At 40.9% G+C, this 24,223-nt stretch overlaps 2 protein-coding genes across 2 annotated transcripts; one reads left to right on the top strand and one right to left on the bottom strand.

Annotated features, from left to right (window-relative positions):
• Positions 1-919: 919 nt before the first annotated feature.
• Positions 920-9,941, bottom strand: LOC130254978 (lysosomal acid lipase/cholesteryl ester hydrolase-like). The gene is made up of 9 exons (XM_056495153.1): positions 9,810-9,941; positions 7,873-7,987; positions 7,426-7,624; positions 6,544-6,653; positions 5,537-5,673; positions 4,464-4,604; positions 3,666-3,737; positions 2,317-2,385; positions 920-1,153 (listed from the first exon to the last, which is right to left on the bottom strand). The coding sequence occupies exons 1-9, from the start codon at positions 9,939-9,941 to the stop codon at positions 920-922; spliced, it is 1,209 nt and encodes a 402-aa protein (XP_056351128.1).
• Positions 9,942-15,045: 5,104 nt separating this feature from the next.
• Positions 15,046-24,201, top strand: ANKRD22 (ankyrin repeat domain 22). Its single transcript, XM_056494335.1, has 6 exons — positions 15,046-15,328; positions 20,185-20,376; positions 21,114-21,221; positions 21,525-21,602; positions 22,444-22,542; positions 23,101-24,201. The coding sequence occupies exons 1-6, from the start codon at positions 15,308-15,310 to the stop codon at positions 23,176-23,178; spliced, it is 576 nt and encodes a 191-aa protein (XP_056350310.1). The 5' UTR covers positions 15,046-15,307; the 3' UTR covers positions 23,179-24,201.
• The last annotated feature ends 22 nt before the right edge of the window (positions 24,202-24,223 follow it).

Raw genomic sequence — 24,223 nt, 5'->3', positions numbered from 1 at the left:
CCAGAAACACCCACAGAGCCTGATCTCTCCTGACTTGCCCTGAGATGATGAACCCTTTGGTGTGATTTTTACCCCCTGCAATAGTCTCATAGGCAAGCACTGACATGATGAACTGAGGACCTAGAAGAGCTTCAGCTTCTTACTGATAGTGGCAGGAATATTTATTGAGATGGATGCAGTTGTCTTTTCTGTGCAGTTTGCTGCTATGCCTGCATCTTCTCCACCCCCAGCTGCCAGGTTATGAGCATGGAGGCAGTTCTTTGCAGTAAGGGGAATAACAGTGTGAGGGCAAGAGAGTACCTGCATCTGTCCAACAGTCAAGTGCTTTTTCTCTGACATGTATGCTTTGGTGTTGGATTTCTTGGCATTTGGACAGTATAACCAGCTCCTGTCTGCTTAGATGCCAGGGTAGTTTTGCAAGTGAAAATCCTTTGGGTCTTCCTTGCTGCTGTTGGTATTGTGAGGAGAGGAAAAAGGAGCAAACACTATCAGGATGACAGATGATACAACTTCAGCAAAGTTCAGTAAACAGAGAAATTATCTCCCATTTTGGGTTTTTGGGGGAAATCACCTTTGTCTCAAGTGAAATATATAGTACAGATCAGCAGGGAAACAGAAAATGAAATCTTAACAAAATCAGTCTCACAAAAACTGAAATCTTCCACAGTAAGGGATCCTTGAAGTGTTCTACCTAAAGTATTTGTATTTTCAGTGGTCATTTGTCTGAGCTCATACTTCAGCTTCTTCAGAAAGGCTGCAGTCACCAAAATAGTGTAACACCATTGGAAGCAATGTAAAAAAATTGCAAACCAGTTGTCAGTAGTTTGTAAATCCCTATACCTATCCCTATCCCAATAATCAACTGCTAAATAGAAATCTCTAGGGTTTCTACTCCATGAATTAAATCCTTCTTGGTACTTTAAGCATATTTTTTTAGTAGTTCAATGATTTTCACATACATTTTCTCAGTTGCATCAAGGCCCCAGAGGAAATCAAGGTGTCCCCATGCAGGAACATTCTCGTGGTAAATGAGATTAGTAATCCGAGGAAGGAGCCTTGCCATGTCTTTTGGATCTGCAAATTTGTCCTGTCCACCACTCCAAACAGCAGTTGGTATCTTTATCTCCTCTATCTTGTACACAGGAGGAGCAGTCTGTAAGAGAGGGAGGAGACCTGAGTGAGTGCTGCTGTATCAAAGTTGTGTTTAGAGAAAGGTTTCTGTGCAAGCACCTCTCTGTTTCTGCTTCTGCACAGCCTACAGTAAAGCCATAAGGATGAAGGCCACCCTTTTATTGTTCATTGCCCTAATCCCTTTCCCTGCCTTGTAATCACAGAAGAAGTTAAAGAAACACAAAAGATAAAAATGGAGATAATCTGAGATCTGAACCAAGTGCAGGTTAATGCAGGGTGATTATTTGTCAGTGTGGTAAGGGACTATGCACAAGATGGTTTTTAATTGACTCCTATTATCACAGGGTGGTTCAGTAATCTTTCCTCTTTACTGTTTTTTGGGCAGTTTCCTAACCTTCCACAATATTGGGAATACAACATTGCCCATTTCAAAATTTTAACTTCAGGTATTTAAAGACTGTATGTGTGTATGAAAGGCATCTGAGAAGGAAGATGTCTTTGGAATCTTTATCCACCAGTAAAATAATGTGCCACCCATGAAACCTGCCAAGACTCAGAGAGCTCACTACAGGTCAACTGATCTGATCAAATCTCAAAAAATAATCAGGCAAGTTATAAGTGTTGCAAGAGGAGCAGAGCATTTCTGAGTGTTGAGTAACTCAAGCTCCTACAGAAAAAATTTTGCCTGTTTCCTTTTTTTCCATATAGCAGGATGCTTTAGATCTTCCCAGCAGTCTCCACTTTGCCGTACTGAACCATTCCTTAAGTTTAATTTTTACATCAAGTAGCCTCTGAAAACCAAGATATTAATTTCCACCTTTTTTTTCCTCCCTGTTTTAGTGTTTAACTGAAAGACAGACCTTGAGATATTCTGGGGAAGAGCAAAGAGGTCTGTACTCATCCAGTCCTAGAATCTGGGTGTGGCTCTTAGCCTTTTGGGAATGGCAGGTGAGCTGACATGTTGTTGGATACATCCCTGTATCAGTAGGAGAGGCTGCAAGAATCTGCATATGCCATGTTTGTGAATAGACTTTGACAATTATGAATATTAGATTCAGTTGAAACTTAACCTAAGACTACGCTCCCTCTCTTTTTGTAGCACTCAAGGTGCTAATCCATGAATTTTTCTATTCTTAGTTTTGCCAGGATTCAAGGATGAGTTATGAGTAAAATGAATTGCCTTACCTGGTTGTATTTCTTCATGTTTTCCTTACAGCCATAGTCATAAGCCTGAAGTTGGTCTGCACGTAGGATCTGTTAATAATGTAATGAGGACAGATAAAATGAAAGTGTTAAAAGACAGAGTGCAGGAGTTGTTTTCTTTCATATGATTGAAGTCAAATCTCGGGCAGTAGACAGGATTCCAGGGATACTGAGGAGGGATCATGGGATAAGTGGTTTCACCACCTTTTCCCTTGCTAACATTCTCTCCTGATCTCCAACCACCACCCTTATTATGTTTAGTTACTAAAACCTTGCTGCCCTATCTTAATTGGCTCTTAGTTGGCTAATGTAGCTCTTTGTGATGCAGGAGCATGTCAGGGCTCTCACTAGCCTGGGATATCTCCTCACAGTCCTTGACTTTTGTGTGGCTGCTTGGTCTGCTCTGCTCTGCTCACAGTAGTGGCAGCGATATCAGAGGCTCTGTACTGGATACAAGAGTATTGGGAGCAGGGTGTGATTACCTGAACACAAAACTCTTGTCTTCTGTGATTTGTCTAGAAGGAAAATCAAAATAATAAAGGATTAACTTGTCTTACTGATAATGTGTGTGCATTTTTTTTTTTTTTAATCTAAACCTTTAAGTAACATGAGGATGTGATAGAAATCTATTAGCTCCTGTCTCTCTTCTGGCTCTGGGTGCTGGGTTTCTGGTCTGTATACCAGGAATTTTAAGCAGGGGGGTGTACAGCAGCACACAGGTATTTAAGGGCTGGTTTAAGTGGCACAGTTCACTTAGAGGTCACTTAAGTTCACAGTTCAACATGATGTGTTTCTAAGCTGGTCTGATTTGGAGCCTAGGCAGAACAAGCTCATGTTTGAAAGTGGCATGAGATACCAGCAGAAGAGGCAGTTCCCCATTTTGCCATTGTGCCAGCAGAAGCATTTGTGCAGTAAACTGGCTTTTGGAGGCAATCAAGGCTGCAATTAACCTTCTGGGAGACAAGCTTTAACCTGGATCACTTCTTTGTCTGGTTCATCCCTGACTGTAAAGTTCTCATCCCACCTGCCAAGTGCCTAGACCATGCTTGTGTTCACTTCTGCAGCTTTCAAGGCACACATCTCCATAAATAAGGATGAAGCCATTAGAGCTTAACATATAGATGTGTGATGTGCCCTGGGGAACCCTCAGAGCCTGCTGCCAAAGGGGAAATTCGGGGATGATCTGGTGAGCCATGGGAAGCAGGGCTCCCTGTGTGACAGGTGAGATGTGATGGGCAGATTTCCAGATCTGTCACCTCTGGGCTTCCCTGTTGGCTGTCAGTTGCATAAAAAGACATACTAGGAGTGTTTATATGTCAGCACAGTTATACCTGGTGCCAATGAATAATATTCTGTACTGATGTTCCAGCTGGGTAATGTCCTAAGTATGAATCTGTTCGACTCTGGAGACAAAACAAAAGGGTTATGAAGGCAGAGATCCAGTGCTGTGACAGAAAAAAGCTGTGAAAGCCCTAAGCAGCATACTGCTGCTGTGTTGGAACCCCATTTTTATAGGATATTCTTCAGATATTAAACAAGGAAGTTGAGGAAAGATTCACAAATATGCTAGTTTACAGTAGGAATGATTGCATAGCATTTTATAGCTTTGGGATAATCTTTTCAACATTAGTCCTTAGCCATAGAGAAAACATCATTTGAGAAGTGTGTATGGCCTTTGTTTTCCCAGTTTCTATGTATGATGCTGTTAAATTGTGCTGTGCATAATCAGAGGAGAAAGATTGTTAATATACAGTTCTCTTGAGCATAATGAAGCTGCACGTGTGAGAGCTTTTTATGGGCATACTTGTTAAATAGTCTGAGAGATGAAAGGTGACTGGGGAGCAGTCATGTGAAAGGTCTGTAAGAAAAGACAGGTAGCAGCCAGAGTAAAGGAATGCAATCTTTCTGCTGGGGGAAGTGTAAAGAAACTGCTTTGAGTTTTGGCTGGAAATGTTCCAATGTGTAGCAAGGAAAAAGAAACTATCTCTTATGTTTAGAGGAGTCAGATGTCTTGTTTAGGAAGGAAAATACATTAATTGTGCAAAAGAAAAAAAGATCTTTCTCCATCCAGTTGCCCTTCAAAGCTACTTCAGATTTACTTGTATTCAGCTTTTCTTGGATGTGCTTACCGTGTTCATATTTTGTATCCTGCCTCCAACCAGGTAGCAGAAGACACTGCCACAAACTTTTCCCAGACATGCACAGAACTGTGTTACAGGTCCTTTCAGCAGCTCATTATAGTTAAGAACTCCTTTGCAGCCAAGCAGTAACTGAGGAGAGGAAAAGAGCAAACCTTTTCCTAGCTGTTGCAAGATTATTCATGCAGAAAACTCCCTCTTCTTTAAGTCACTCTCTCTTCTTTAATAGCCTTGCTTTTCACAAGAGGCAAGGTTGCTGAAACTGCTTGCCATCCACTATCCTTTGTAGCTGTTCTTCCCAAGGGCAGACATGCTCCTCCTTCTCCTTGAGACCAGTGCTGGACTGTTTTTAGTGCACTGATCTCAGTGAGAAAGCAAGCTGGCTGCACTGATGGCTGCAGAATATTGGAAGTCCCTCTTTGCCCTAATATTTTTTCCTGGCAGGTGCAAACTGTACTGTGAGTACTACTACTGAATAAAGAGGGATCAGACAAATGAGACAAATGAGAAGGGTGTAGATCTGAATGCTCTATCATGGATGCAGCTGGGACAGAAAGAGGATGTGTTTCTGTGGTTTGACATAAACTACAGCATGCATGATTTCCACATTCCCAGCAAATTATATTAAGTTGACACCTTCTGGTGTTTAAGTTTCATTTATCACTTTACAAGTAAATATTTTACAAGCATAAATTATCTGCATCTCTGGTAAAATTAAGATGTGAAATATCTTACTTGTGGTTTTTATTATTGCTTAAGGCTAGATTTAGTAGACTACATTAGATTTCTTTTGTTCTGGTATTTTAAAGTTCTTCAGAAATGTTTTACTTAAATAAGTAGTAGTGGAAGTATGCCTGCTACCTTAAAGAAATTGCAAAAGAGGTACCATGTGAAACCTTGCAGTTTAGCTCTCTGGAAAGTCTGAAGTCTACAGACACTGCCAGCAGTCTGATACACTGAATTCAACTGTAACTGATCACCCTTTAAAAAGTTCAGGTTGAGTGAGTCCAGTAGAGACAAAGCAGACAATTATCTCTTTCTGTTTAGAAGGAGAAATTACTTACCCTGATCAGCGACTGGGGAAGCTGTATAAACCCCAGCAGAGGACTGGTAGCATGTGTGATTGTGGCCACTGGTGCCAAAGCTAAGAATGCTTTAATCTTCTGAGACAAATCAGGATAAGTAGAAAATGCTATGAAGCCTGCAATCTCAGAAAAAGAATTCAAGTAGATGAAGAGATCTCCACAGAACAAATAATTTAAAAAAAAAATTTAAAAACCAGTAGGCAGCAAAGCAGTGAGACTAGATTAGCATCCCATTGCCTGTATTCCATTTCTGTGCTGCAAACATAAAGAGAATGTTTGGTTCTTGCTTAAAACTTTTATTTGGAAGATAAAGTTCATTCGAAGGATACAAGTTCATTAGAGCATGTCCTGATACTCTTTTGTCAGAACTGAGAATTTTGTGCTAAGGCCAGTTTTGGTAGAAAAGGTCTATTAATCAGATTTTTGAAATTCAAATTCTTTCTAAAGTTCCCTAATCTCAAAATAAAGAGTTGCTCAGCTTGCAGTCTCTAAAAGACTGTATGTGTGTATGCTGGCATTCAGCAACACAATAATTATCTCAAGATTAAGAATAGAACTTTTCTTTTTAAAAAGCACATACTTGCATGAAAATGAATTCACACATAAAGGAAAAGTATAAGAAAGGCATTACAGCTAAAAAAGGTTTTTCCCACCCTGTTTTCTGAATGAGCTTAAATTTCTCTACTGATGACTTTGACTGGCTGACATAATTATCTAAAGATAAAGAAGATGGTGACTTGGTCTGAACTATTCATTCTGCAAAAAGACTCTTAGAATGAAAATATGGGAAGAAAGGAAGACAATTTTCTAATAATGCTACTTCCCCCCATTTTCTCCTCTGTTTTTGAGTTGTTTTTGTAAAAGGACAATGGTACACTGTGCCATAAACCCAGAGTCTGCTCACAGATCTTATATATAAACCATAAACATATAAATAATGTATATAAAACAGTGACTGTTTGGTACCCAGACAGTTCTAACATTACCTGCAGTTGACCCTTCAGAGTGACCAATATAGTAAATATGCTTCTGCCCAGTTTTATTCATGATGAAGTTCAGCTCTGCTGGAATATCATATTTACCAATCTCATCGAAGCTGTGGGGAGAAACACAAAAAGCTGGCAGGCAGTTTGACTGTCACAGTGTGAGTTACTGACTGTCAGTGTTGTTCACTGCAGCAAGCAGGAGCCATTGGAGGAGGAGGCTGCACACTGTGTCTGCACCCTTGCTGCAGCTGCAGAGGTGGGCAGAGGGTGCAGCTGTGCAGCCTGGCTGCCTGATGCCTTGGGCTCTGTGTGGATGAAGTCAGCTTCATGTGACAGCTGCAGCCCTTGGGGAACTGAATTTAACCAGAGCTTTCTCCTGCATGGGTTACAAGAAATATTTTTCTCTCAGGTAAGTGGTAGGTCTGATTTCTAGACTGAGCTGAACAGTCTCCTGTCCTTTCTGCACTTGGGACATGGTGTCAGGTGGGACACTTCAAGGTTACAGATGCCTCTCAGTTTTGGAAGCCTTTTCCCAAAGAAACCAGTCAGAAATTATGATGGACAAAGGTGAGTTGTGTACTTCCAGCTTTGCTTCTCTTTCTGCTGATTCCTGGATCATGTAGCCAATTACTTCTTATAACCTCCCTAATATGCCCAGCAGTGGCTGCATCTGTGGAAAAGAATTTATCTATTTTCCTTAAATGTTGCATGTCCCACTTGAAGTCAGATTATATGAAAACTTGTAGTGTTTTCATATAATTTAGAAGGGATTTCTTTTCGTATTACCAGAAAAGGAAAGATTCTGCATTCTAGTAGCATCTGCCTAATCTTGCTAGTTCCCTGAAAGTTTCTTTCTTCAGAAATTCCTTCTCCACAGAGTACCTGAACTGCCAGAAGACTTTCTGGCAGGGCTTAAGGGTCTTGTGTTTCAAAGACCAGGTGTCTCCTCGGCTGTTTCCCAGCCAGACATCATAGCCGGCATCAGCAAGCAGGAAACCCAAGCTGTTGTTGGGCAGGTTGGAAATCCAGTGAATGGAATCTGATAAAATACCATGATGGAGCAAGACTGCAGGCTTCTTCCCTAAAACAGAAGAGATTCTCTTAGGTTTAATAGTAATAGGTAATGTGTAGTTAGAACTGGGGTGCTGAATTGGGTTTTGCAGGTGTGTTTTAACCAAATTTATACAGAATTCAGGCCACATTCTAGGCTGAATGACTGGTTGCCCTTGCTGAGATGGAAAGATATGGAACTTGCCATTGCATATGCAAAGAGGAAAGTTGGGGAATCCGTATAAGAGTTGGCTCTCAGACCTTTCTTATGTGTCATACCTGTATTTTGGCTGTTCCTTCCAGCAGGAATTCTGAAAACAGCAAGAATATATCCATCCTCTGTTGTAACTTCATATTCCTCACTGGGGAATCCATGATATCTGATAATTTCACTCTGTGGAAAGCCAAAGGAGAGTTTGTTATCTTGCATTTACAGTGTAAATATTGACACAGCAACTGTTTGGATGCTGCCTCTGCCCAGGAATGTGAAGCTAGCCAAGAACATGCCAGGAAGATAAATGTGATAACATATTGCTAGCCTTTCTCTACTGCTCTGTGTTGTACTGGTAGGGAGGGGCACCAAAAGGGACTCCTACTGCAAAACAAGCTCCAGGTCTCTGTTTTTGTGGATGATCCTGCAGCTGCCATGCTGTAGCCATGGAGGCTGCAAACAGCAGAGAGAGGAGCTGGGATGTGTTTCTGTGAAGTGGTTTGTGTATTCCACTTAATGCTGTATCACTCAAATTGTAGTAATTGCTGTAGCTGTGGCACTCAAGCACTACACAGACTTATAGGAGTAGCAGGACACAGTGAAGTCTTCTTCAGACCTGTTTAGATGATAGTTGTCTGGTATTTGATTTCCTATTATGGGACAAAGTGAGTGATTAACCTTTTGGGAGATAGTTTACCCTGTTTTGCAAGGGTGACACAGATCTGTAGATATTCTGTCCTGGAATATGGTCAAACCTCTCATTATCAAACCTGTATTGCAAGCTGTTGGTGGTGGGCTGAGAAGGAGCATCACGTGTTCCTGTTGATGTTGAATTGTGCTAAAACACCCCTAACACATCAACCCCAAATCAGCATCCTGATAATGAGGCAAAGACTTGGCAAAGATAAACTGCTAAGCCAACCTGGACACATAAGACTGGTAGTCAATCACTCTGTGCTCTCAAAGTCCACTCCACTTTCATATGGTTAGGTTCCCCTAATATCTCCCTTCTTGGAGTGTGTATGAAGATTTCTCCTTTGGGTTGGGATGCCCCTCAAAGGTAGTCCTCAAGGTTGAGCAAAAGAGATTTTGCCCATGGTTGTTGGTATGGGTGAGGGTGAGTAACACCAATCTCTACTTTAATAATTGGGTTTTTTGCTAGCTTTAATAGAATTGCTTTTACATGTTTGCTTTGATATAATGGACTGTCCTATAATATCTCATACCAGTAGTTTTAACTACTGTTCTGTGTATTAAAAAATTCTGATTAGGATATTTTTGTCTAATCATTAATTATAATAATCATTCTTTTTAAAAACATAAATATATCTGGTTTGCCACGATTAGGATAAAGTTGTAGAATGCTTCAATCACACCTTTATAATCCTTTAGCCTTCAGCAGTGAGAGTTGGAGGCTGACTGGATTCAGCTCCACCCAAGCTCCTCCTTGGGAAGGAATTCAGAAATCAAGGGTGACCTTCAGCACCTCACCATTCAACAGAAGGGCTTCTCTCATGAGCTTAGTCTGCAGCTCCTACTCTCCCCCACAAGAAGGCTGTACCTTTCTAGAGAGTAAACATGCAGCAGCATCTCCATCTGGTCCTTTCTTGCTGAAGTGTGGCTCAGCAAGCCGTGGAGGGTGGATCTCCTATTGCAGACCCACTCACAGCACCACCCACTACACTGCTGCCATGGTGAGGAAACCTTTCACAGCAGGGGTTGTGGTTGTGAGAACCTGCTGCTTGAAGAAGGGGTTCACCTGTACTAGGCAAACAGGTTGTTACAGAAGGGCAGCCCCTGGGACCAGAACCAGCCTTTGTTTCCACTGCAAAGGAATTCCTCTCTCCAGCTCAGACTGTTTGGATGGGAGCATCCACATTTCCTCCTGATGCTGGAGGATCCCCTTTGAAGGGAACTTACTTTAGCTTCCTGATAGGCACTGTTAGTCAGTCCTAGTGGAAGTGGGAGAGGAGCTTTAGAGAAAAGGGAAGGTGACCCAACTCACAACATTCATGAAGCACTCGGGGTTGCGGCTCCTCCTGCAGCGGCTCGTGTCAGCAGCTGGAGTGCAGGCTGCTGGGAGTCCTGCTGAGAAGGCAATTCCTTGGCAGCACAGCAGCACCAGCAGGCTCCACATCTTGGGCTGTGGGGAAGAGCACGTGCAGGGCTGTTTGTGATAGGAGAGAGTGGTGTGGAATCCCACAGGAGAGGAGAGTCTCCTGAAGGCTGCCCAAGGGCTGCCAGAATAAGAACCTAGTGTAAAGGAAGGATTGTCTACAGCTTATCCTGCTTCATGTGGACCACAAATGAGTCAACAGCTCCAGGATGAGAAGGAACAGCCAGGGCCTGTGTTCATATGATATCAATGTTAGTTTGTGATGAGTGCCTTCCCTTCTCTCTACATAAGGTCTTTTCCGTTGTAAATCTCTCTTTCTTGGAGAAAAGGCTGAATCTTCCTGTATTGTAGGCATTGTCTGGTGGCCACAGTAAAGCTTATCTGAACAGAAATTGTAGTGCTCTCTGTGTACTTAATGCCCTGCTTGTTGGGTGTAGCCACCTTTGTAATTAGCATGGACAAAACAGGTGTCTTATCTGAAACACCATGGGAAAAGATCAACAAGATTTGGAAAGTGTAGAAAGGATAGGTAAAATGTTTGTTTATTTGTTTCCTCTGAATTTCTTCAGTTGGGAGGGAGTGACTTGTCAATGATTTTCATTTCTTATTAAATCTATTATACCCTTTGAGTCACTACAACGTTTTGATTAAGCCACAACTGGAATATTATAGATAGATAGATAGATAGATAGATAGATAGATAGATAGATAGATAGAATATAAAATTTATATATTATTATGCATTTTTAGAATATATATAGCATATATGTATTATTATACTTTAATACTTTCATTATTTATACTTTATATATTTTATATTTATACTTTTACTATACTTATATATTATTATACTTTTAATATTGAAATCCAAACTCACTGTAGTCTATCCACTTTGCAGGAGAACACTCCAATTCTTCTGTCAATACAACAGAAGTCCTCCTACCTGTGTGTCCTGGAAGAACAGTTTCAGAGTAAATATTCCACTGTTTTCTCCTATTCTATTTAGTTTAAACAAAAGTAAAAACCACATTCCTCTTTTCTGCACGTGAAGCATTGTTTGGGATAAAACCTGAAAATTTCAGCATAAGTCACAGTTTGCACTGAAGATGAAGCTATGGGGTAGCTAAATTATTACCTTTTTTTTATGGTATGCAATTTTCTACATACTGTACTGAATATGAAAGCTTTGTAAATCAGACATGATGCACCAATTAACTCCAAGGCTTGGCACACAACTGTCTCAGTAATTTCAATGGCCAAGTCATGACTGTAGGAGCCTTGAAAAATAATCTAGTCTTTTTATGCAGTGAAAAAATGCCAAAGAGTGACATTTACCATAGCAAACTGGAAATAACTGAAATATATAAAAAAGAAAAGAAAAGGTAGAGGAAGGTGCCTAAAAGATACATTCAAAAATGCCATTTCTGGAGCTTTTTGATATTAATGAAAACAAACCTTAAACCTTCTAGAAATTCATCAGTGTTCTCTTGAGAGTCATAATGGCTTTGACATACACTACAAAAGGGACAGAAAGACACCAGACTAGCAGATGTCAGGATCTCTTTACAGGGAAAACCCAAATGCTTTTGGAACTATAAGAACAAGATTTATTTAATTTATGTGGATGCTTTCAATGCTGTGATTTCTATGCATCCACAATGACTTCCCTAGGGGAAAAAAAAAGGAGGACAAAACAAAACCATCAGTTACTCCTTTTCCCCATTTGCATGGATCAAAGGCTTTCTCCTCTCCACCTCTGGCAAGCCTGCCCTTTGATGCACAGCAGTCAGGAAGGGTGGCAGGCTGGCTGCTCTGAGAACCAGCTGCACAGAACCAGGACAGCACATCTGTATGGAGAGGGGGAAAGGGAAGGAGACCATGGATGCACATGAACAAGAAACTTACCTCTGTTTTCAGTCCCTCCTGCTGCAGCTCCTGTGGACCCACTGCCAGAAGCTTGTGCCAATAGAAGGAGCAGCAGCAGAGTTCTGAGTGAGATGTGTGTGCATAGGAGAGCATGGTAAAGTGCTGCTTGTTTTGCAGTATTTAGGGAGTGGAGTTATTCTATGATAAACAGCGCCGTTGCATGACATTCTGAAAGACCAAATTGCACCATGGATCTGGTGAGGTAAAGAGGCATCTAACCTGTCATTAGAATTCTTTGGAGGAGCTTAGTTATTCTTGTTCCCTAAGGCTGTGGCAGATCTTTATCTGTACTGCTACCTGTCTTAGTAAGTGCTGTAAGTACTATATTTTGGGATAAAAAGGAGGCAGAATCCAAATTTTATCAAAACTTTCTAGCTGTGAATGTGATCTCTGCTGCTCTGGGTAGTACAAAAGCTGTTTGGGTCACTGGTTCCACACCAGTTGCTTGTTTTCTGAATTGCTGATGGCTTGGGGACCATCCTTCCTTATTAGATCACCTTAGAATGAAAAACAAAAGAGATTTGAAAGGTGTGAGCACACAACATGCAGAAAAGGGTTTGCTCTGAATTATCCTGCTTCTCTAGAGATTCTCAGAAACTGAACTAGGTTTGAAAAAAATGTTTAAACTTGGAGATAAGAGAGGGTGCTAACACTAATTCTTACTCTTTCCAAGCCATCTCCATGAACTCTGTAAACACAATATACTGGAGACCCCTGTTTAACCACTGAATTAATTGCAGTCAGCCTGGGGGGCTTGATCCTCACTGAAACTGGCTGGTTTCTTGATGCAGCAAATTCTTTGAAACAGTGCTAATGATATGCTGCCTTGCCTGGGAAAATGAATGAAGTAAGTATTTGTTAGTAAGCAAAACCTGAGAGGCACCACAGAAAAAATTCTGCTTTATGAAGTAGGACACAGTCTGTGGAAAAGCCAAAAAGGTGATTTCTCAATGAAAAGCATCACAGCTCAGCAGGTCTGATACCCCTGCTCAGTGAGAGACATTGAAGACTTTTCTCTATTCCCAGCCGACACCTCCCTACATTTTTTGTTTTATAGAATTGCCATCTGGGAATGGTCTGCAACATTTTACCTATATCACCTTGTGGGATATAGGGACGTGCATGTGGGATGTATGACGTTGTTGATGGGAACCAAGTGAAGAGCAAAAGATATGTTAGCCCATCTGAAAAGAGAAAAGAGGATGAAAGTAATGCTTATAAAAAGAGAATAGAAAACACAAAACCTAGAAACAGAAACTTCCCAGGATGGGCTGTCCTTACTTAGAGAACCAGGACAGCTGAGACAGTAAATATTCTGTTTTTAGGTGCTGAAGGCCAGGTGGTCTGGCCTGGAGCTGGAACTAGCATGAGCTCAGTTTAGTGTTATAAAATACAGGCTCTGGGCCATGCCAATGGAGACAAATGAACTGCTGGGACTTTTATTGAATATGCTGTTCTGAAGCTGTTGATATTTAGTTTAAAATATTAGTTTACCTTATTACTGCTCTGGTGAAGGCCTTTCTGAAAAATATTTAGTTCCCTTCTGGCTCACATGAAACTTTTGAAGTGTTGTTGAATTTTGTCAGGAAGCAAGAATCATGTTTTCTACACAGACTGGGTAGGTGACAGTTTGTCCATGCACTGAGTCTTGGCACCCTTTGGAGTAAAACACCCTTATTCATAAAAAAAAAAAAAAATAAAAATTCAGGATTCTAATCTTAATTTACAAGCATGGCAAAGAGCACTGAAGCAATAGGCTAAGCAGAAGTGAACTTGGGACTTTACACATTTGTATTATTCTCATATCTCATCATGGTTGGGCAGTTTAACTGTTCTTCAGTTAAAGCTCTGGCCAAAGTCATCACTTCAGTGCTTTTCAAGAGGTCCTGGGCTGTGATGCTGGATTAAATGTTAATTTACACTTTTCTTGGGAAAAGTGTTGCCTGAAGCTATTGTTCTGCTTTGGAGAGGATGTGCATTTTTTTTGGCTGGCTCTTTGTTGCTGTATTTTTTTATTTAATACTTTTTCAGATTACCATGCATTTATTTATTTTTGTTAGGAAAGGATTAATTAAACTACTAAGTTGGTTTATGTAGCATCTTAGTGATTCAATATTTCTTTCCACAAGCTGTAGTTTCTAGATTCCAACAAGCAGGTCAGTAGATGCAGGAGGATGGGAATATCTTAGGATCTCCATGTGAAGAAATACTGGTGAGGAAGACCTTTTCACCTCTGAGGTGTTGCTCACTCTTCCATGTCCTCAGTCCAACAGCATGTTCCACATGCTGAAAGATCCCAGTGAGCCTGTCACAGATGGGTGTTGTGTCTGTGTCTGTTACAAGCCAGCCTCATTTTCTTCAGATTAACAGCCACTGAAAGGGTCACAACTGGTGCCAGCAAACAAACACTACAGCCAGTGATGCTGGACTGCTTCAATTAGAGGAGGCTGGAGATAGAACAGGTAACTTTGTATGGTCCTCCACCTCATGAGAATTAATATGAAAATTATTTGGGAATAGAAGTTCTCAAATGTAAGGCAGAGGGCTTGGATTTCAGATGCATGCTGACATGCACATGTTTTAAAACCTTTATCAAAAAATTTGCTTGAAATACAGGAAACATGATTTAAACTAAAATAAATAGAATAAATAGATATGATAGATAAATAGAAAGGATATTTTTGAGGTGAATTCAGACATTTGAAATACTCATGCCTTGCTTGGAAAGACTGAGTGTAGCACAGAAATGCTATCAGCATCTTGTCCTCAGTGCCCTCTGCAACAATTCTCTTCCCAATTAACATATAAAATTATCAGGTTAGACATGAATCACATCATTGGTTGGGCTGGGCTAGAAAGAGAGGACTGAGCACGAGTGATGAAAGTGGCCGGTCTGTTTAATTAAAGAGTGAGAGGCTAATTAGACTGGGAGGTTTCATGAAAGGTGTGGGATTTAATTGCTTCCCTTTTCCTGATGGGCATTTGAGGTGTTCTTGCAGAAGATTTGGAACGTGTTTTGGTCAACAGTAGCTTAGGTGACAAACTAGGTACAATTCTTCATTATTTTACATTTTAGATTTCACGCTCTTGATTCTTTTCACACCTCCACTGCTTTACTTGTGAAACTTTCTTCCCTTCTCTCTCCCTCCTCCCCTCAACCTGTTTTGCTACTTTCCTTTTTAGGTAACTGAAGGATGTTATTGCCAACATGACAAAGGAAAATGCTGCTGTGTTGTAACTTGCTCCGTCAGTCTCCCACAAGCTGCTGTTCTCAGGTTTACCTCCCTGGGTTGGGCTTCTGAAGACAATTCCTTTATGCTACTAAGTAGAAAGCACTAGTAGCTAAAGAAAAAGTGATACTTTAAAGTTAACTATTAAACAGATCCAAACGAGCTCAAGCTCGTTGGAGTGAGGTAACTTGGGCTGCTGAAGCAGAAGGAGCTCCAGAGTGAAGAACAGGCATGGGGATACTTTATTCAGAGGTACGTGAGCATTTCCTGCAGTTACTGACCCTCTCGGAGGTGTGGATGGCACTCACTGGGCTCAGGCTTGAAGGGATATGGAAGTTTATTCCCTTTGGAAATGTTTTCCTTTGCTTACTACAAACTGTCAGTAGTGTTGTTGATAGAAGGAAAGAAAATGCAATAACCAGCATAATTATTGTGGCTTCACAAAGTATCATTCAACACTTTCTGTTGTTCTGCATTGAGACCAGAATGATTCTGTACATGGTACAAGCAACAAACAACTTAGTAAAAAGCAGACAACTCCTTGGCTCACACTGAATACAGACAATAAAGCTAATGTCTAAGAAAACCTTCTACTCCCTTCATGTTGTTTTAGGAAGGTAAATTTTTTAATCTTATCTTTATAGGGTTTTTCCCCAAACTATGGTTTATTTAACATTTTCCTGTACTTTTGCATAAATTCTACCTAAACATATTCTGTTGTAAAATTCCCTTTTGCATGTGTGGGAGCTGTGAAAGAATGCATTGCACTGTGTTTGTTTTTCTGAAGGTAGCATTACACAGCTGCTGCTTCTAAAGGCTGCATTTCTATGCTGAAAGCCACCCTTTTATTTTTAAAAAGCCATTCAGTGAAGTCAAGTGTTTTCTCCTCTTCCAGTATTATAAGGAGCTTGAATCTCAGCATTCACAAGGTGTTTGGATGAGTAGACTGTAGCTTATTCTGAAAGGGTTTCTTGCCTCTCTCCAGATCTGCTACTCTGAGATAGTGCTGCAGTGGAGACAGGTGAAGTCTAGCTCAATTCCACAGGTGTTTAAAGAATGTTTGAATGCCATCCACATTTTTCGTGCTTTTTAGTTAATATTTTCATATACATTCATTTTCTCTCTTTAAACATTTTGAGATACAGTTTTCTGGGTAAATTATGGTTCATATTCATACAGGATAGAAAGCTAGGGAACTGAAAAAAAAAAAGAATTGTAATTTGCCTTTTCTGACAAGTATATATGGGATATTAGTGTATTCCTCAGCATCTTAAACATAATTTAGGATTTTTTTTAAGTTCATAGCATGCTTTTGGTATAATTTTAATGGAGTGGAAGAGGCTATGGATTGGTTCAGAATATTTGATTCTACAAAGTGTCTTCCTTTTTTCTAAACAATTGCAAAAGCTGATGCAATTTAGGCAATCCCCTGGAGTTCTAAAGGAGGAAGCAATTATAAACTGAAATTGCTCTCCAAGTTGCAAGACAGGCTTTACCTTCACCTCCTCTCTATTGGTTGAACACTTTGTCCTTCATATTGTGCCTTTAACCTTCACTTAATGTATGGTAGAACTTGCTAAATAGCAGGAGATTTGTAACTTGCTCAGGAAAGCTAAGCAGAGAGTGATGCAAGAAACTCTGAGAACATCAGACAGCTTCAGATGGGGCAAACTATAGGATGTGAGTAAACTATAGGGCCTGACATGTCCCACAGTTGATTAAAAATTTTAAAAATGGTTCTATAGCTGTTCTTCCTGATGTTGAAAGTGTTATTGCTTTTCTTGCACCCCTTATTTGGTGAGCTGGAACTGAGGGCTCTCAGTATTCTTTGGGCATGGCTTGCACCTTGCACGTGAAGCTCAGGTATTCTGACTGCCATCCCACAGGTTTATTTCTCTCCTGTGTATGATGGGTGGATAAAAATAACAATGCAACAGTAATAACCATAACACAAATATGAAGCAGATTGTTGAGCTGCATCACTACTGAGGCAATCTTCTAACAATGCAGAAAATGGAGATTTTCCAGTTTCTTATCCTCCAGGCTTTTCTATAGACTCAAAGGAAATATGTTTTCTTGGTTTTTGGATGGAACCTACTGTTTGTAGCTAACACTTTTCTAACTCCATACTTGGCCTCCCTGCTGATACTCCAGATAGATGCTGTCTTTCTGTTTTTAAGAATTTCTATTACTGTCTTATGAGCAAACGTTGGACAACAGTTTAAAACAGTCTTTAGCACAGTTAGTCCTCCTTCAGATAAGGTTGCCAGAGTGGCAACCCAGAAAGAGTGAGAGGTGGAGAAGATATTTGTGGCTGAGGCTTCACAACCACAGAAAACCTGGCAGTGCTCAAGCCCCAGCCTGGGGCCAGGCAGCTTTGTGTCCAATCTCTTGCTGCTGGAAACCTGTTTTGTTACTTTACTCTGCTTATGAATACAAATACCTTTCTAATTTGCATGCTAAATTTCTTGGTCAGATGTATCACCTTTTTGACTGTGTTCCTTGAAATTAATTGATCTTCTTTAACACTGACTCTTTAATTTATTTTGGTACATTGACAGTGCTGTCTCTCCCCAGCACAGCTAAGTAAATCATGCTTTCTTCAGGCTCTTCACATCCCTCAGCTGTAGAGATGTTTCATGTTCCTGCCATGGTCTGTCTCATTTTAGGACCCTAATGACAAGAATTCTATACACTATCCCAGTACAGTGACTTCTGTAACATCTGCTTCTGTGAGAGACACTGTCTAATATAACATTTGCCTTTCTTGGACAAATGGCTGATTGTCACCTCTTCAGAATTTTCCTTATCTTTATACTTTTCTAACACATTTTTTCTGAATCTTTACTGTTACTGATATCATGAACTTATAGTTGTTGATACTGCTTTGTTCCTTTACTTAAATATTCTGTTACTATGTTTTCTTTTCCAGCCATGGAGTCATGTTTGCCAATTTGGGAGGTATATTACAAGTTTGGTCTGTGGGACTTCTCACTTTTCTTTGACTAAAACCAGTAGTGTGGGCCTCAAAAAAGATTCCATACAAATGGGAAAAAAGTTTGTGTTGCTTTGTTGTTTTTCCCTTTAAACATGAAGGGAACATTTTAATGCAGAGAGAATGATTTCTACAGACAAGTCCCACTCCAGGGGAATAATAATGATTCAAAAGATACTTTAAATACATCAGTTACCCAGGTATTAGTTGTTGGAATGGATGGGAACTGCTTCTTTACATTCTCTGTGCCCTGGATGTTTTCTGAGAAGAGCTGGTTTCAGGAGGTGACAGACTCTGTGTGACTTGTGTGTGCTGGTCTCTGTGCATGACTTCAGCCCCAAATGATGTGCTCTCTTAGGGAGTGGTCTGTGCCATCATTGTTTATGGCTCTGGAACTGGGTTCAGCTGCACTGTAAGGTTTAGAAAAAGGTCCCACGGATCAATGGCAGTATCAGTCAGAAATCCTTGGGTTTAACAGCCTAGCAGGTAAAAGTCTTGGAGGCAGTACAGAAAGAAAAACAGAAAAGCAGATCCTAGAGCTGCTGAATGAGCAAAACCAGCCTAGAAAGGAGTAAATGTATATGGTAAATGACTGGGATTTGAAAGATGTTCAATCAAGCAAGAGCAAATCTCCTGCATCTTTAAATAAGCAAAGCAATACTTAAAACCAAGAGTAGCAGGGAAATCAGATCTGCAGACAGACTCCACAGGATCTTCTCTTTCCTGGACATGAAGATACAGGACTAGACACCAACATGACAGAGAGCAAGGTTCTGGAGAACACTGATCTTTTAGATGACACCTGTGTGCAAATCACACCAAATGGAGTTTAAAAGAGGCTTTTCTCCTCAAAATCATTAAAACTTCTGGTGAAGTGCAAAAACTAAATGGTATATGTAAGCTTCTATACAAATACAGACAGGTGTGCAAATTTAAAATATGGCATGAGTTCTGTGTAGATTTTTGTCTGACATAATAAAAACAAAACAAGAAGTGGTGCAAGGTCTGGTGAGCATGTAAATACTTTCTTTGGGAACAAATCACTTCTCTTATGCAGCTGTCCAGAAAACTAGGCAGTAATTATGCTGGAGATAAACCTGTGTTGTAAATCAAAGTTTGGCTGAAAAAGTGTAAACAAGATGAATATTTTTAAGGCAGGAAGGTGTGGGAGTGGAGGGGAGGACAGAGGGGAGGGAAGAAACTGGAGGAGTGAGGAAAGAGCTCAAAGTTCAGGACTAGATCTTTTTCACATAGAGTATTTAGGATGTGAAATAAAGGAGAATGGAGAGCAAAAACTACAGGTAATATTCAAAGAAAATTAATATTTTGGAAAATGTTGGGTAAAATCCTAAGTAAGAAAAGAAAGACTTATTCTGTTTTTTACTGGAGAACTCAAATGCTACCAGTCTGCCCCACCTCTAAATGTGGGTTTCTGCCTGTATTAGGCTGCTTGGAACTGGTAATGCTCCTGCATTTCTCTGCTTCTCCTTAGTCTGACTTCTGGCTGCTGCAGAGGGAAGGAATTGGAGTTTAGGTCAAGGATGTGTAGAAAAACTGAGGGAAAAGCAGACCAGCAAGCAGTTCTCAAAAGCCAAGCAGGCTCTGACCTGCGGGCACACTGGCACGTATTTTTTTAGGTATTTTAAGGTCTAGAAAAGAAGCATTGGTGGGGGCTTGTTTTTCCAACTCTCACCTGAGAGGTGGCTGTCTTCTGGGAATGGATGAGTCAGGAGTGCTCCTTCTGTTCAGCAGCTCAGCCAAAGGGAAAGCTTGATGTAAACTCGGGCACATGGGCTTGTCCCTGCTTGCTGCTCAGTACAGTGACCAACTCCTGAGAGAATGGAAGCCGGTTTTGTTGGGTTTGTCCTGTTGAAAATCATCAGGATTTATTTCCTGGATTGTAGAAACAGCAACCAAAACGGAGAGAAAATCCATTCCACTGTGCAAAGGCAGTGCAGCAGCTGCAGGAGTGTCTCCTACCACCATCTTCTGGAAGGCACCAAGAACTACAGCCTCTGTCAAGTGTTTTAGGGAGTGTGAGCAGTCAGCCAGAGGGGGAAGTATGGATGTCTTAGTGAAACACGTGCTGATCACTACTGTCTTCTCCCTTCAGCCCATCTGTCAGGCAGCTTATAGCAACGATTTCAATAAAGTTCATCTCCTTTTGGAGGGCAACAGCAACTATCTGAATGTCCAGGACAGCTTCAGTGGAGACACCCCCTTAATTTGTGCATGTAGACAAGGAAACAACAGGATAGTTAACTATCTTCTTAGAAAACATGCTGATGTCAACCTCAGAAATAAGGTAAGTGGCCACTGACTCCTCCTTTGTGGGACTGTCCTTTCAGACTCTTGCAGTGCCAGTGGGGACACTGGCAAGCACAGACAAATCTCAAGTTTGTTTCCTGCTGAGGATATGTGGAGGAACAGGTGAACAAAAAGGCTTCTCTGCTTATTTTGGGGCCCTGTGTCCAGCTCCATTTTGACAACCTGTAGCAAGTTTAACACTAGCACAAAACTTTACAGACCTGCCCTTTAGTTGCTTTGGTGTACTCAGTATTCAAAGATTTTTTTAAACTCTGCTCTCAATAGGAGTCTGTGGTGGTAATTGCTAATTTCCTCTTTTTCTCTGATGTCCCAAAAGAGATGTCCTAAGGTGTCACAGGTCCTTGTTTCAGTAGCCAGCACCTCCATAAGAAGGGGGGCTGTGGTGATTCCTCCTGCTGATTTACATTCTGTGTGGCAGCAATAGCCACGAGACACCCACTCTCTCCTTTGACTTTCTGCAGCCAGGTCCAAATTTGCCAACATATCCTTTTGTATCCCACATCCTCCTTGCACATGGAGCCTGATTTCCATGACCCTCTATGTGTTAAATGTGCCTCTTCTTGAAGGAAGCAAGATGCATGTGTCTATTTCTGCTTGAAAATCACAGGAGATTTTCTGTTAGGTAGTCCAAAAGAAAGCTTGTGGGACTTGAAATGGTCTGCTCTTGTCAGTATGAAGCAGAGTGAGATCCCTAACCAGTTCCTCTGTGTTTAGAAGGAGCGCACCTGCCTCCACTACGCTGTGAGGAAACGCTTCACCTTCCTTGACTATGTGCTCATCATCATCCTCATGCCAGTTATGCTCATTGGGTACCTGCTCATGGTGAGTCTGCCTGGCAGCAAGAATAACCCTCTGTCTTTCCCTTAAGCACATTTCTTGTGGCAGTGTTTCAGGCCAGGAACCTCTCTAGAGTTTGGGCTGCTTTGTTAAAGCAAGACTGAACCTGTACAACAAGGAGCAGGGATTTTGCTGTGACTGTAGCTGGTGAAAGAACAGATCTGTATTCTGACATTTCCAGAGACCATGTCTCTCTTTTGAAAAGTCACAGTATTTAGCACAAATCTACTTAAGACTATATGCTGATGAGCTGTTTTAGTGTGTTCCTCTTCCCCTTGCACCAAACAGGTCTCAAAGACAAAGCAGAATGAACACCTGGTCAAGATGTTGCTTAGAGCTGGAGTCGATGTGAATGCTGCAGACTCTGTGAGTGGGTTTGTACAAATGCTAACGTGGCTCACATGCAGGAAACCATGCTAAAAACAGACTACAGAACCTTCTAGCAACATGGTTGGAGTAGGAGCATCAGGGACTGAGCTGACTGATGTACCAGGAGGATTCAGTGTTTCTGCTTGACACTTAGGCAATAGATTTATAGTGTATACAGAATAATTCCCCACTGATCAACTAATCTTCACTTTCTGAACAATGCCCTCATAAGAGAATCCAGGCAAGCTGGGCTGAGGCACTTATATATTAAATACCCAATTCTGTAAAGATTCTAGTGATATAAGCATCTGACTTTTTCAGCATTTTTAAGATTTTGAACTGGAACAGATTTCTGGGCTACAGGGCAAGACCCTGTGTCTTCTCTTGCCCTTCAGAGTGTGCTGATCTGCCATATACAGAGTTATGTATCCACTAGCCTGCTTGGGTGAGGTAAAGAGCTCCTCTCCTCTAAGGCAGAAAAGGAGAAACACCAATTTTATCAGCAATGAAATTCTAGAGCACTGAAGTGCAAGAAAATAGTATTAAGATGTAGTTTCTGAGATCAAGCTTGTGTGATCCTCTGAAATTATTGGCTTCCTGCTAATGTATCAAAACTGTTTTAGCAGTTGCATCTCAGAGAATGAGTTAATTTTTTGGTTCCTGTTTTTCTCATGGTAATGTATTTGTTTTATTGTGTGGTGTATTGTGACAAGAAATGGTATGTGTGTTTTGCATCCAGCTGTTAGGGGGGAAACTGAGGCTATAGGTAGTCCTACTTACCTAAGATCTACTAAAGAAGTCATAAAAATAAAATTAATCTGCTCCTGTTTCCCTTCAGTCTGGCAGCACAGCCCTTCACTATGCTTGTGAGATGAAAAACCAGGCAGTCATTCCTCTACTGCTTGAAGCTCATGCAGACACTTCTGTAAAGAACCAGGTAAGAAGGTGAAGTTGATGAATGTATTTGCTTGTCATGGTGGTCGAGCAGTGAGTCCATTGTATGCCTTAGCTGGTGCACAGCATTTAAAGAAAAGGGTGCACAGCTTCCTGGCAGCCAGTTTGTTTCCTCTTTGGTATGAAACATTTGCTCCATTGCCACTGTTGACAAGAGCAACTTTAGAGTGTGAGTTCTTCACTGCTGGATTTCTACCAGTAATAGCTGGTGCTAAGATGTAGGCTGCAGGCAGGGATAAAAGTCTTTCTGGGTGGTTTTTGTGCTGTTGAGCACCCTTCTTCTGAGGGGATAAGTCAGGCTCAAGTGTTGCCCAAATGAGTTCCCTACATTTGGATCTTACTCCCAGGAAACAGTGGAAAGGCTTTCCCTACTGCAGGGGAGGTCTCTGTTCCTTTCTTCAGCCAGAGCAGTATCAGGCTCAGCATGTCCTGAAATCTTCATTTTAGAGCAGAAGTGACAGGGGACCTTACAAAGTGGCAAAGTTAGGAAATCTCTTTTTACTTGACCCATATCTATCATATTGCAATGCATTTCTTTCAGGATGGAGAGACTCCTTTAGATATAGCAAGAAGATTACAGTTCCACAACATTGAGAGCATGATAAGAAAAGATTCCTAACCATCAAGGACTCTCAAACATGCAGAAAATTACCTCATCTGACAATCCACCTTTCACAACAGCAGAAGTCCTGCAGAGGATGAAGGCTGATACTTGAAAAAGACTTAGTCCACATCCATCCATTCCTTGTGCAGACTGGGACAATTTTGTGTGAGATTTGTCAGTACCCCAGGGCCATGAGTGGGCTGAAAGAAGTTCATTTTATTTTACTAAGCCATGAGTTACTACAATAGTGTTCAAAATATTGTCCTTCCCATCTGCTTCATCAGTTTTATTACTTGACTTCTGCAGACTGTGGATTTTGAAGGCTAGCTATAAAATATCTGGAAGCCTAAACATTGCATATGATGGTTGGCAGCCAATGCAAAAATAAAATATCCTTTAGGGTGTGTGTTACTTGTTCCACAGGGGAACTAAACAATGTGTTACAGTAGTTATAAAAGGTCTGGTGCTCTTCTTGGTATTTCTCCTCCTACAATGGGAGGGGCTGGCAAAACAAATCTCTCAGTTGAGCCCTTCCTCCTTCCATCCTCCCTACAATTTTCACACACCTTAATTCTCACTGTGTTGCTACAAGGGTAGGACTGACTATCTTCTCTTTTTTCACCTAAGAAACAGCAAAAAGAGATTCAATGCCTTGCTGGAGACCATAAAGAAAGTCAGTTCCCAGATCACTTTAATACATTAAGAAATAGTAAAGAAAATATGTTTGGCTGAGTAGAGAAACAGGTCTCTTGACTACCTTTCCAATATAAACAGTGTACTAAAGAAAAAAGATTCAATAAATGAAATGCTGTTGATGGAAACCAGATGTATCATTCCCATGGGACTAGACAGGGTAGCATGCTGTACAGAGTGGTGCATGCAGCAGGGGATAATACCAATCATAATAATAATATATCCACGGGTCTTCTCTTGCCTAGGCGAAGGCAAAAGAAAACCTGCAGTAAAAAGCAATGTATTAAAGGGGCCCAGTGTTTTGTGATTTAATAATGCAGCAATAAAAGAGAAACTCCTTCCATACTCTGCTGTGTTCTGCCTCCTT

The sequence above is a fragment of the Oenanthe melanoleuca genome, chromosome 6 (genome assembly GCF_029582105.1).
Source record: "Oenanthe melanoleuca isolate GR-GAL-2019-014 chromosome 6, OMel1.0, whole genome shotgun sequence".
Taxonomy (NCBI): domain Eukaryota; kingdom Metazoa; phylum Chordata; class Aves; order Passeriformes; family Muscicapidae; genus Oenanthe; species Oenanthe melanoleuca.
Note: the sequence above shows the minus strand (reverse complement) of the source record. Positions and strands in the feature narration are given on the sequence as shown.

Excerpts from the sequence above, each read along its gene's own strand:
- LOC130254978 (XM_056495153.1), bottom strand. The coding sequence starts at position 9,941 with ATGTGGAGCCTGCTGGTGCTGCTGTGCTGCCAAGGAATTGCCTTCTCA. Across the intron at positions 3,738-4,463 it reads GGATACAAAATATGAACACG|AGTCGAACAGATTCATACTT; the intron begins GTAAGCACATCC and ends TTTTGTCTCCAG. Across the intron at positions 2,386-3,665 it reads ATATTATTCATTGGCACCAG|ATCCTACGTGCAGACCAACT; the intron begins GTATAACTGTGC and ends CATTATTAACAG.
- ANKRD22 (XM_056494335.1), top strand. The coding sequence starts at position 15,308 with ATGGGGATACTTTATTCAGAG. Across the intron at positions 15,329-20,184 it reads TGGGGATACTTTATTCAGAG|CCCATCTGTCAGGCAGCTTA; the intron begins GTACGTGAGCAT and ends TTCTCCCTTCAG. Across the intron at positions 20,377-21,113 it reads ATGTCAACCTCAGAAATAAG|AAGGAGCGCACCTGCCTCCA; the intron begins GTAAGTGGCCAC and ends CTCTGTGTTTAG.